This window comes from Alternaria alternata, assembly GCF_001642055.1.
Source record: "Alternaria alternata strain SRC1lrK2f unplaced genomic scaffold CC77scaffold_15, whole genome shotgun sequence".
In the NCBI taxonomy this organism is placed as follows: domain Eukaryota; kingdom Fungi; phylum Ascomycota; class Dothideomycetes; order Pleosporales; family Pleosporaceae; genus Alternaria; species Alternaria alternata.
The window spans coordinates 77,937-90,035 of NW_017306204.1; the positions used below are offsets into that span (position 1 = coordinate 77,937).

Sequence of the window (12,099 nt, forward strand, 5' to 3'; positions counted from 1 at the left end):
GAATCAGCAAAATCAATGAGACCACACGAACTACGTGTCACGTTTTCATGTCGATGTCGTTGACAAAGAAAAATTGCAATTCGAGTGCTCTAGAAAGAATACCAGTCCTTCTTCCGTGCCTTCTGGGTATACATATCATGCTATCATAGTACAAGTACAAGTGGCCGGCACCCTAATCCTAGGCGCCGATCCCACTACCCTAAATCCCCGTGCCACAAACGCCGCGGTGCAATACAATCCAAGCTCTACAAACCAGTTACATCCTCGCTATAAGGATTGACCCTGGTCCTGAGAGAAGTCAGACAGGCAAAAGCCTGTACGAATCGATGGTCATCATCTGATTGCCTGGTCTATCGGACTGACGAATTCCTCTTCGGCTGTACTGATTCTTTGTGGACTCGCCCTCTGCCTGCACCGCTTAGTCTTCCGTTCAACCGCGCTTCCTCATCGAAGCTCGTCCGCTTGGTATTCTGGCCGCTTTCCAGCTCATCGTCGCTATCAGCCAGATCGCCAAGCTCGAATTGGTTCTCCACATCGTAGTCGTGCATAAGCGCGCCTCGATCACCTGCATCGGCGTAGCTAGATCTGCCGTCGCGAATGACACCCACCGATTGTCGCTCAAAAAGCTCCTCGCTGCGTCGCGCCTGCATACTGCGTCTGGTGGGAAAGCCAGAAATGGCATCTGAAGGCGGGCCGTCGGTGAAACGCGAGCCGAATGCTTTGTTGCCGTTGGGGTCTTCGCGCGAGAGGTTCAAGAGATATACGCCCGAGAAGATGATGAGGAAACCGCAGAGCAGGGAGATGGTGTTGACTGCGGATGTAGTGTTGAAGCCTTGGAAGAGGAGGCAAGAAGCGACGAGGGTACAGGTCGTGAACATGACGTAGTAGAGGGGGTTGACACTGAAAGCAAAAGTTAGCAGTTGTTGGTGGGCACCTAGGCGTCCTGAACATACATGTTTGTCGAGAATTGGCTCAGGGCCTTGTTGAAGTAGTTCATCTGCGTGAGAATGCAGCCAACGACCAGGATTACGAAGACGTATGTCGAAGGGTGTGTAAACTGGTTGTTTCCAGCAAATGTCATCTTCAGGGCAATACCGAAGGCCTTGATAAACATGATGGAGACGGAGCCGGCTGTCGAACAAATGGAGAGGTAAATGAGCGGGTTCTTGCGACCGTATTTGGGCGCAATCTTGTATATCATGAAGATGCAGAAGACGACACAGAAAGCGCAGTAGAAGAGGAAACCTAGGTGACTTTGTCAGTCTCGGGCATGACTTCAACTACAGAAGCTCGCGCAGAACGTACCTGGCTGGAGCGCGAGATTCAAGATCTCTTCGACGGACTCGACCTCTTTGTCTGGCGGCGCATGCAGTACGATGATGACGGATCCGATGAGACATATCGCGCAGCCGATCTTGCCTAGTAGGCCCAATTGTTCGTCCAGGAAGTATGAACCAAGCACGGCACCGATGAGGACTGAAAGCGCTCCTAGAGGCGTCACCAAAATGGCAGGCGCAAAAGCATAGGCCGCGAAGTTGAAAATCTCGCCGAGAACCACTGTATGCCGTCAGTCATGCGCTCAGCATAGCCTTGCATGTGCACTCACTTGTTGTTATGCCGGCCCACCACACGGGGTTCTGTAGGTATCCAAAGCCGTCTCCATTGAAGCCCTGCTTCTCCATCGAGGCATTGAGGCCCTTCTTTGTAATGACAAAACTCGCTCCAATCGCCAGTGACGAGCTCACGGCCAGCATGAGACCAACATATCTGTCCTTATCGTCAGTCGTCAGGTTCCGCGTGCAGTGACAGCATGCAGCATGCCGTCGCTTGGCGCAACGTACTTGTCTTCGACCATGTTGGCTGTGTGTATAGGTCTATGCGACCCGTCTTAGTTGTTTGCGGCCAGGTGATGGCAATGTGCGTGTCGCTGTGAATGTGCGCGGGCGATGGCAACGGTCGTGGGTGGTGTGAAGCTAGTGCGTGGCTGTTGACGTTGGCGCTGGCTTGCGCGGACTGGGGGTTATCGATAGCGTGGCCTGCACAAGGAAGGAAGGAGCGAAGATGCGCAAGCGCCGTGTTGACTGAATGACTGACTGACTGACTGACTGACTGCGATGGAGGATAGATGGGATATAGTAAGCAGCTGCGATGGGAGATGCAACAGGATAGGTTGTAGGTTGGGGATGCTTGCGCAAGAAGCGATTCGCGTTTCACCAAACGCTGTTCCTGTGCCGGGCCAAGGATCAAGTGACTGACTGCAACGAAAGGTGGGTAGACCAAAGATGAGGAGAGCAAGCGAGCGCGGGGAACCTCGTGACAACAGCACGATTCAGTAAGATCAAATAGCAGCGGTAGCGAGTGTTGTGATTCAACAAGATGGCAAGGTAATTCAACTACATGTGCGATCATCTATCGATAAACCGTTCGTTTCCCAACAGGGTGGCGTGCCGCGTCGGTCTCGCCAGTGCCAGGCCACATCCCAAGGTTTCACGGCCGGGCTGCGGCTTGCGTCTTACGCAGGGGTTCCTTTTTTAGCTTCCCCTGTCCCCGTCTTCGACGCCTCACATACGCTAGGGTTAGAGCTGCCGATCACTTCGTCAGACAAAGACGCGGCATTCCATCCTGCAATATCTAACCGCAAATATCAACCTCTATCTTGCCTTGGCCTTGCCCGTCCCGACTTCTGCAAGCTAGACGTATCGAGAAGAGCCCTATTCCGTGTCAAGGTTGGCCCAGTAGTCTCTTCTCCAGCTGCGCCTCGTAATGATCTGCTTAGTGCAACCAAAATAGCATGCCTCGTAACCTCTTCCCCACAACATCAAATCCAAACTCCGTCACTGTCCCTCCGCTATTGGCCCCAAACGAGCCACTGTTACGTCGTTCTACTTATACATCGTCACGTAAGGCTGGCGGGTCCTCCCAACCGGGGTATACCCGAACGTCGTTGTTTACGAGAAACTTTTCGATTGACTCTTCCGTTGAGAGTTGATCGTGCTTCGAGTCCCTCCAGTATATGCTGAAACTGAACTCAAAGCACTGGGTATATGGCTCGGAACACGTTGAAATTACACCTTTCCCACCACCTGATCCTCAATCCATTTCAAGACGTATTATCCTGACCTCCGCGTACTCCAAAGGTTTGCCCAGAAGAAGAAAGCAACGCTGAATGTGGCCCCTGCTGTAGTGGCAGGGTGTAACAAAAAGAAACCGCGTATAAATACGCTCTCCCTTACCTTTTTGGGGCCATGTTTCTTGGCAAGATTCGGTATCCGGCGGCGCGCGCTGCATGGTCGGACCTGGTGTTAGTATACATCATATTAGTTCAAGGGCGTAGTGAATCGAACAAAAGGCGCACGAGAGACTGCTTGTTAGTAGAGTTGAAGAACCCGTAGACTCGGAGGACGGTGGGCCTTCACACTCTGGTGCGCTTGGCGTCTGGAACAAAATAGTCAGCGTCTGAGTTCCGCTTGCGTGTGGGAGAAATGAGCATACCTATCGAGTCAGATGCATTATCCTCTCCATGTCCAGCCTCGTCAATAGATCGCTTCTGTCCCTGAGGGGACACTTCTTGGGCATTGCTAGACGAGGCCGTCGCAGGATCTGCAGCCGAAGACGTTGCGTACGAAGTTTGTCCAGCCACACCGTCCTCTCCATCTTGGGTATCGGCGTGATCATGTGCATTGGCTGTGTTCTCCGAATCCTCTTGGGCCAGTTCCTGGTCGGCGTCCCACTCAGGGTTATTTTCCAGATCCAGGAAGTCGTCCGTACCAGTCAGATCGTTACCGTCCGCTGTCTCGGCACCGGCAGCGTTGAATTCATCTCCGTTCATGAAATCCAACTCTGGCTGGTCATCAAAGTCTTGATATTCATGGTTGGCGAAGTCTTGGTTAATGTCGCCATCATATGCATCTGCAGCATATTCATCTGTTCCATTTACGTGAAAGTCCTGGAATACGTCATGTTCGTCGTCGATTTGAACACCATCCTGGTACAATGGATCATTGCCTTCGGTTTTGTCGTTTTCCAGTTCGACGTGAGACTCCTCATTAAGTGCCTCATCGTTCTCACTGGCCTTGTCATCGTGGCTGTTGGAGCCTGCGACGGATCCATGTTCATCTGCGTCGACAGACTCGTCGCCTTGGAGCGTCACAGATGAGGGTGAGAGTTCAGTAGCGGGTGCTCCTCCAGCTTCCTTGGTATCTACAGCAGGCTCGTCTTCTTCGTCGCTGTAGTCGACAAAGTCTTCTTGCTCCTGCAAGCGGCGAGCCTCTGCCTCAGCATCAGTCTCCTCGCTCAGTTTTGGACTTTCCTGATGGGGTTGGTCTACTACTCCCTGAGGATTTGCGAAAATGTCAATAGGATTAGCAGCTTGCAGATTGTGATCTTCCTCAGTAGTCGATTCCTCCTCGTGAGGTGAATGTTGCACTTCAGCCTCTTCCTCTTTGGTGTGCTTGACGCTCTCCTCCTCATGAGCACTCGGCTCACGATTCTTTTCATTATGTTCGAGCTCGTGGGAAGAATCATGCTCGGCTGGAGTGTGTTCGTCCTCATGCACCTTTACTCCCTCATCCTCCCCTTCATCCTCTCTCTTATCATCTCTGGTCTCTTGGTTGCTCTTTTCTTTGTTTTGACCACCCTCGTCATCAAGTTCTCGCAGCTGCGCTTCTTCATTTACAAACTCTGGCGCCTCGGGTTTTTCTTGCTCTACCTGCTGCTCATCGTCTTCTTGCTCTACTTGCTGCTCATCGTATTCTTGCTCTTGTTCCTGGGTGCCCCACTCAGTGGGCTCATCGCTCGAAGCACCACCAATCATGCCAGCGAAATGTGTCTCACCAGCAACCACAGCAGCCTCGAAAACAGAATAGCCGCTTCCTTGATCGGCATATTTTGCAATGTCTGCGAGTAAAGTAGCGAAGCGCGGTCGAAACATCAAGGAGATATAGAACGAGTCTGGCACGTCATTACCATCGTGTGCATGTAATGCATGGTAGTATCCTACGAGACGTTCAAGTGAAACAGCTACGCATGCTGTGTTATCCTCGAAGATCTCTAAGTTTTGTAGATGCTCAAATTTGAAACCAATTTCTGTCTCTCCTGACACATCTTCACCGAGGGATAGACGGCATGCCTGGAAAAGATCTGACAAGCTAGCTTTTGCAAGCGAGATGTCTTGGATGAGCCACTCTCCACTGTTATCGTAGTCGTGTTGTTTGAACAGCCACATCTCTTCGCCTTGGTAGTTCACAGTAACAGAGGGGATTTCAAACGACTCTGGGTCTTGGTGCTCGTTGCCTTCAGTAGTGGCTTCTTGATCATAGCTTTGATGCGCCGAATCATGGTTCTGTGTCTCATTGTCTGCGTGTTCTCCTTGGCCTGGCAGCATCACACCGCCGTCGTCATCGCCGTCATCATTCCGGACACCTTCTTCATCGTCATCCTTGACAGATTGTGGGAGGGGCGAGTGTGCACGTTCGTCTGCCGCTAGACCGTCTGAGCTGTGATCAGCTAGATTCCGAGCTTCCACGAGTGGACTGGGCGACTTATTGTTTGCAGGCATCGAGAGCAAAGCTTGCAAGTCAGCGGGTACCTCGTCTTGTTGTTCAGTGATATCCTTAGTCTGTTCGTCTTGAGCTTCAGAATGGTAGCTTTCTTGTCGCAGCCATGGTGAACGGAGCTCGGGGTTGTGGTAGTCTTCGCCCTCTTCTTCGGAATAGTCGATAAGATCTTCATCTTGATTCGACGCATCGGTCTGGATCGGTGGAAGGTTGACTGGATTAGGCGGAGAGTTGACCGGTACAGGCTGTGAGGTGAGTGGCTCTGGCTGATCAACGACTATGACGCCGTCATCCTCCTGGTAGCTATAATCCTCCTCAATTACATCCTCTTGGTCAACCATGAAGTCATCTTGCTCGCCATGTGCATTTTCCGCATCTAGGCCGTTGGCCGAGGCTGCATCATTCATAGACATCTCGTCATCCTGTGTGTGGGAAGGCGGGGGGTCGAGATCCAACTCGATGTCACCATCGTTGAAGTCGAGGCCGCCATCATCGGAATGCAGATCCATGTCGTCGACAGTCGACAGTTCAAGGCCTGGTACAGTATGCGCTGCGGCCGCCATGATTTGCGATCCGGTACAAAGCAAGCGTTCGAGGGTGTTGATCTCCTGGTTTAGACGCGTAAAATAAAGGAGTGAGAGAAGCGCGTCACACGTTGGCGCGAGTCACTGGGTGGCGATGCAGCGAACTGTGGGTTGCAATCGGTGCACAAGGTTGTAAAAGAGCTAGAAGCGCATAGCGGCGTGATTCAGGCGGGTCTGGTATGGTGGAAGCCTGTTCGCGGTAAGGGTGAGGAGGTTTGCCTGGAAATTGGACAAAGGAAGCACGGTGGTGTTCGCGCTAGGATGGTAAAGTGCTTTGGCGGAAGCGGGCAAGTAGCAGAGGCCTGGGTGATCTCTACTTCGACTTGACAAAGATGAAACTCGCGGGTTTCGAGATGTGCTGTTCGTAAAAGCGCAACAAATGTACCTCGTAGAAGAGTAGAGCGATAAACAAGCTGCAAGCTGCAAGAGTCGACGGATGGTTCAAGGGAGGGGAAGCTGCTCCATGGAGGAATTGGCGCTAGGCAGATGCAAGCTGCACGTGACTATAGGTGTCCACTTCGGAACCTCCAGGTGTTGCGACTGGTGCAGCCGGGCGGGAACAGTTACTTGTCCAGCTTGAATTCTCCTTGTTGCATGCACTTCACCGCGCCTTCTTGTTCCCAGTGCCAGATCTCTCCCTCTGCCTTCTTTCCCACCAAGGACGCATTTGTGTTCCTGAGCAACTCCCCGTCGGAGAATATTCCCCACCACTTTCGACAACGCGGCCTCAAGCCCAGGACATTGTATATCAGGTCACGACACTCTAAACAGCACCGTGTACCCTAGTAGCCCCCATTGACGCCTAGAAACCATGGTATGAGACTGCAAGAGAGACAATTGCTCGCCCGTCCCTCCACCGACACCAAGCTGACGAAGCCAGGTGGTCCTCGCAGCTTCAATATGCACAAGAGGCGGCAAGGCGGTTGTCTCCCGCCAATTCCGTGAGATGCAGCGCTCACGCATCGAAGCCCTCCTCGCATCCTTCCCCAAGCTCGCCGATAGCGGAACCCAACACACGACGTGCGAACAGGACAATGTGCGCTACGTATACCAACCCCTCGACGAACTCTACATGGTCTTGATCACCAACTTGCAATCCAACATTCTGCAAGACATCAACACGTTGCACCTCTTCGCCCAGGTCGTCTCTTCGATATGCAAATCTCTCGACGAGCGCGAGATCCAGAAGAATGCCTTTGAGCTTCTGACAGCCTTTGACGAGATCGTCACGTTGGGATACAGGGAGAACCTGACCATGAGCCAGATCAAGACCTTCTTAGACATGGAATCGCATGAGGAACGTATCCAAGAAATCATCGCACGGAATAAGGAGCTCGAGGCTTCGGAAGAGCGCAAGCGCAGGGCCAAGCAGCTCGAGATGCAGAGGAAGGAGATGTCAAGATCGCAGCGAGCAGGTGGAGGTATGGGAGGTGGTATGGGCAGTGGTATGGGTAGCGGTATGGGCGGTCGCTCGCCTTCGTATCCCGCATTCACGCCCAGCGTACCCACGACCAATGTCGCGGATACGTACGACAGTTATGAGGCTGAGAAGAAGAAGGCCACTAGCAAGCCATTGGCTCTGGGCAAGAAGGGCATGCAGCTCGGCAAGAAGAACAAGACCAACAACATGTACGAGCAAGTCACTGGCGAACAGGCGCCGGCCGAGGAGGAACCCCTTGTTGCACCCAAGCCATCTGCCCCTGCCGCAGTCGCTCCAGCAAGCGCTCGCCAGTCCACCTCGACTGACCGCGAGGCCGTACACATCACGACCAACGAGACCATCTCCGCCCGGCTGGACCGCGAGGGTCTCCTCAAGTCCTTCGAAGTCAAGGGCGAGATGCAACTCAAGATTACCGACCCGTCCTTCACACAAGTCAAACTCGACCTGGCTACTGGCGATACTCGCGGCGCACAGTTGATGACACATCCCAAGGTGGACAAGACCGTCTTCAGAAACGACAAGGTCATTCAGCTGGCCGATACAAGCAAGGGTTTCCCCTCTAACATGGGTATTGGCGTCATGAAGTGGAAGCTGGCACCACGGCCTGACGACATCTCCGACCCGCCCATTACCTTTCGCGTTTGGGTCGAGGACTCAGGCAACATGTACAACATCACCGTTGAGTACGAGCTCACTGGTGGTGACTCATTGAAGGATGTCACTGTCACTATTCCATACCAGACCGACGAGCCCAACGTTTCAAGTTTCGACGCTGTATACGAGGTCAGCGGCGATAGCATTGAGTGGAACATTGGTGCCGTAGACGAAGCGAACAGCTCTGGTAGCTTCGAATTTGAGGCACAAGCCGGCAGTGACTCAGAGTTCTTCCCCATGAACGTTCGATTCAGCAAGGCTACACCATTCGTGGATGTCGATGTAAGTTGTTTTCAATTATGCTCCACGAGACATCCGAAGCTAATGAACGCCACAGGTGTCTTCCGTAACTCTGCTTGCCATGGGTCAGGACATCAGCTTCTCCAAAGATGTCAAGTCTGTTGCCGAGAACTACACTATCTCATAAACATAATCGTGGTACGTAGAGTGGAGCTTAGATGTAGTCGTTCACAGAAAACGTTCAGGCCACCTTAACACAGAGGTCCACTCGTATAAAGGTATATTCAGATAGACAAAACTGAATGAGATGGATTACACCGATTTGTGCGTCTCACGCCATGCATTTATCTTTGTGCTCCTCCACCAACTTTGACTCAAACTTCGCCATGAACGAGACATTGCGGCGAATGAGATCGAATGCCGTGACTCATTTAAGTAATTCTGTAATACTGCTATCTGAAAGCGACATGCCGCGAAAGCCGACTACTACATCATTGTCCAAAAAACATGATTTTGAATCTACATGTTCACCTTGTCTCCGTATCTCATCCCTTCTCGTAGGATAGATGCTGTACAAAGATTTATGTCTTTGTGAGTATGTGGTATACAACGTACCCAGTCAATCTCACTCCTCCTATGCGCTGCTATGTCGTTGAGTGTCGCGTCGTTGGTATCTGAAGCGGAAAGGAGAAGAAAAAAGTCAAATGCTGTACATCAAAAGGCAATTGAAAACCGGAAGAGATCTATGCGGCCGTGAAACGTAACATGAACGGTGAAGCGAAATATGCGAGAATAAATAATCGCGGCCTGCGTACCGAAAAGCATGGATGGGAATCGGGGTAAGCGTATACTCAAATAACCGCGTCACCCAAAAACGCGAAATCTTCCATAAGCGCATGCACACCACTCATCTCCCTATCTCTCCTCACGCTGACCGTCGGCTCGAGACGCTCACTACCTCCGACGGGCTCTTCAATGGTAGTTTTACTCCCGACATCCTGCTCGGGCAGACTGTACTGGAAGCCAAGTCCAAAACAAGCAGCTTGGCGCCGCGACGACCGACGCGACGAGACCGCATCAGAATGGTGCCCGGTAGTCTCAACTTTGAAGAGATCAGAGCCGAATGTTGAGATGCGGAGTTCGTTTAGTTGCGGTGGGGTTGAAAGACGGTAGGGGGATTGACGGTCTTCTTCTTCTTCATCGTTGGAAGAAGTATCATTATAATTGTAGTTGTTGTCGATGTTCTGAATTTCGGGGGTCATGGACATATGTTTTGAGGCCTCGGTTTGTACTCGTTGGGGTGAGGCATACGAGTAGCGGATTAAGAGGCCTTGAGGAGTATCGGTGTCGCTGTCGTTGCTGGTGAGGGAGCTGAAGGTTGGCGAGAAGACGGCTTCGTCGTCCTCGTTGGACGAGGTTGGGGAGTTGTAGCCGATGGAGTCGTTACTCCATGTGGAGAAGTGACTGCGAGCCTTTTCCTGGAATTGCACGCTGAAGTGGTCAAGGCGTTCGTCATCGTCAGCTTCCTCGAACTCGTCTTCCAGTTCATCAGCTGGTATTCCGCTGGCTGATGCTTCGTTGCATGCGTAGAGTGGTGCGGGTATCAGATAACGGGGAAGTGCTGGGAGCTCTTTGTCAAATGGTGACTGTCGAAGGTTCGTGCTGTGAACACTGCCATGACTCGATGTAGGTCGCTCATCTGAAACAGATGCACCGAGGAAGGTCGACGGTCGTGATAGTACAGGAGCTGGAGGGGTATCGTCTTCTACCACTCGATCCTCGGCTTCAAATTCTTGCTGAAGCTTCGGCGAGGATAGCCAAGGATCGTTAGAAAATAGGTAATGTTGGGTCCGTCTTGTATCGGCGGAATTAGCACGAACACGGCTTTGCTCAACCTTGAACTCGCTTGTGATAACAGTCGAAGGTACATGCGAGCGACGTCGCCTGATAGGGCGCTCATCAACAGTGGGTAGCTCGGCAGGCCCGAATAGTGAATCATGATCAGGATCCACCGGATGCGACGTCAACGGGGAGAACTCCCTTCGGATATTTGGCACTGAGCGCGGTGCCGCACCCTCAGCTTCCCTGATAGATTCAAATGACGGTCGGTAGACTGATAATGGAATGAGGTTGAGCTCCTCGCCCCCACTAACAAGCACCGGCGCACTGATGTCTAGCTCCCTGGTCTTGGATGCACTGCGATTTCTCGATGCAGATCGCTTCGATGCAAGCTTCTCCTTCAGAAGCTTAAAGTCCGGGAAGATAGGTGTCGACGGCATATAAGGCGATGCTGATGCGCTTCGAGCATGGCGCACTACATGTGGAGACAGGAAACCATCTGCAGGGGGATGCGTCGCCGATTTTGGAGTCCAAGGCGACGGTAGGGGCATGACATGTGACTCTTCACTAGACCTGGTTCTTGGGGATGGTAATGGCCTTAGGCTTGCAGGTGGCACTGGCGTGAGGTACCTATCTTTGGGATTCCGGGTGAAAGCGGAGGAGGTATCAGAGGCACTACGGCTGTGCCCCTCGCGAGGTACATCCAGGACGTTAAGGCGCTGTCCGGGCAAAAGAGGACAAAACGTCGTTGATTCCTCAGACGGATTGTGGCATTCTTCGTCCTCATCTACTTTGTACTGCAAAGAGTCAATCAGTGAGCCGATCTAACAAAGCAGCAGACTTACGTAGTACCAGTAGGTGCCACCCATCTTCAGAGGTCCGTCCCGCTTTGGAGTTTGTTGGTCCAGATCGCCGTCGCAAATGATATCTGAAAAGGTAAAGCAACCTTTCCAGAGATTTCGGCCCCCGCGTACGTCAAGTTCTAATGGATAGGGTCGCAGAAAGTTGTCCCAAGATCCGAGTAAAACTACACTGCGCAGTGCAGCTGGGCAGTGACTTGATGCAAGAATAAGTGACTGCCTTAGAGTAAGCGGCACAGAGGGGGTAGACATACAAGAGGAAGGTGTGGAGCGTAGTGTTGTCCATGGCCATGATGTCGGGATAACCTAAGCTGATAACAGCAAAGACCAACGGCGTTGAAGCGCGTATGCGTCTAAGCCCTGGTCACCTCTGAGGTGTCGCATACAATCGTAGGTATCAGATTTAGAAATGCATGCAGAACGGTGAGTTGGATGTTTTAGCCTGCTGCTTCTGTATGGTCCTGCCGGAGAAAAGTCGAGCAAGCAGTTAGCTGATTGGTGCGCAAGAGCAAGCGTTTGGCGAAATGTTGAAACTAGTCCTTCTGCGCGTATGTACGATTATGGCGAGGTTGACTAGGGACGATGCAATCCGAGGAATCAAATCAAGTCGGAGAATTCTTGAAGCAAACAGAGGCTGGATGTTCTATGCAGGCTGTCACCGGCAGACAGTGAATGTTGGATTGTGGAGACAGAGCCTCAGTCGAAGTGGTCCAAGATTGGTCGAATTAGCGCCTGTGTTTGATGTTGGCATATAGTGAGGAGGATGCAGCCTCAGCGCTTAGTATCGACGTTCAAATCGCCGAAATATCGTCTATGTGAAACACGGTATCAGGGAGGGTCCAAAAGCGAGTGAATGCTGTGTAACGGGCGTATGAGAAGAGAAGAGACAAAAAGATGGGTCGCAGGTTGGAGATGTAGTTCGGTGC

General features: G+C 52.0%; 4 protein-coding genes across 4 annotated transcripts; 1 reads left to right on the top strand and 3 right to left on the bottom strand.

The window, feature by feature from the left end:
- Window positions 1-72: 72 nt before the first annotated feature.
- On the bottom strand, window positions 73-2,157 carry CC77DRAFT_966598 (DUF803-domain-containing protein). The gene is made up of 5 exons (XM_018535735.1): window positions 1,842-2,157; window positions 1,607-1,767; window positions 1,306-1,557; window positions 954-1,245; window positions 73-900 (listed from the first exon to the last, which is right to left on the bottom strand). Exons 1-5 carry the CDS (start codon window positions 1,853-1,855, stop codon window positions 351-353), a joined length of 1,269 nt encoding a protein of 422 aa, XP_018383852.1. The 5' UTR covers window positions 1,856-2,157; the 3' UTR covers window positions 73-350.
- Window positions 2,158-3,412: 1,255 nt separating this feature from the next.
- On the bottom strand, window positions 3,413-6,118 carry CC77DRAFT_1010391 (hypothetical protein; the record flags this gene model as incomplete). The annotated part of the gene is made up of 2 exons (XM_018523645.1): window positions 3,413-3,435; window positions 3,493-6,118. The coding sequence occupies 2 exons, from the start codon at window positions 6,116-6,118 to the stop codon at window positions 3,413-3,415; spliced, it is 2,649 nt and encodes an 882-aa protein (XP_018383853.1).
- Window positions 6,119-6,881: 763 nt separating this feature from the next.
- Window positions 6,882-9,026, top strand: CC77DRAFT_1022010 (hypothetical protein). Its single transcript, XM_018525377.1, has 2 exons — window positions 6,882-8,516; window positions 8,572-9,026. Exons 1-2 carry the CDS (start codon window positions 7,086-7,088, stop codon window positions 8,659-8,661), a joined length of 1,521 nt encoding a protein of 506 aa, XP_018383854.1. The 5' UTR covers window positions 6,882-7,085; the 3' UTR covers window positions 8,662-9,026.
- A 299-nt stretch (window positions 9,027-9,325) lies between these two features.
- On the bottom strand, window positions 9,326-11,465 carry CC77DRAFT_1041841 (hypothetical protein; the record flags this gene model as incomplete). The annotated part of the gene is made up of 3 exons (XM_018527247.1): window positions 9,326-11,110; window positions 11,159-11,369; window positions 11,428-11,465. The coding sequence occupies 3 exons, from the start codon at window positions 11,463-11,465 to the stop codon at window positions 9,326-9,328; spliced, it is 2,034 nt and encodes a 677-aa protein (XP_018383855.1).
- Window positions 11,466-12,099: the final 634 nt, after the last annotated feature.

Bases quoted from the DNA above. Each gene is read 5' to 3' on its own strand.
- CC77DRAFT_1022010 (XM_018525377.1), top strand. From the start codon at position 7,086: ATGCAGCGCTCACGCATCGAAGCCCTCCTCGCATCCTTCCCCAAGCTC. The intron at 8,517-8,571 runs GTAAGTTGTTTT...TGAACGCCACAG, and splicing joins CACCATTCGTGGATGTCGAT to GTGTCTTCCGTAACTCTGCT.
- CC77DRAFT_966598 (XM_018535735.1), bottom strand. The intron at 1,246-1,305 runs GTACGTTCTGCG...AAAGTCACCTAG, and splicing joins GAATCTCGCGCTCCAGCCAG to GTTTCCTCTTCTACTGCGCT. The intron at 901-953 runs GTATGTTCAGGA...TTTTGCTTTCAG, and splicing joins AGCCAATTCTCGACAAACAT to TGTCAACCCCCTCTACTACG.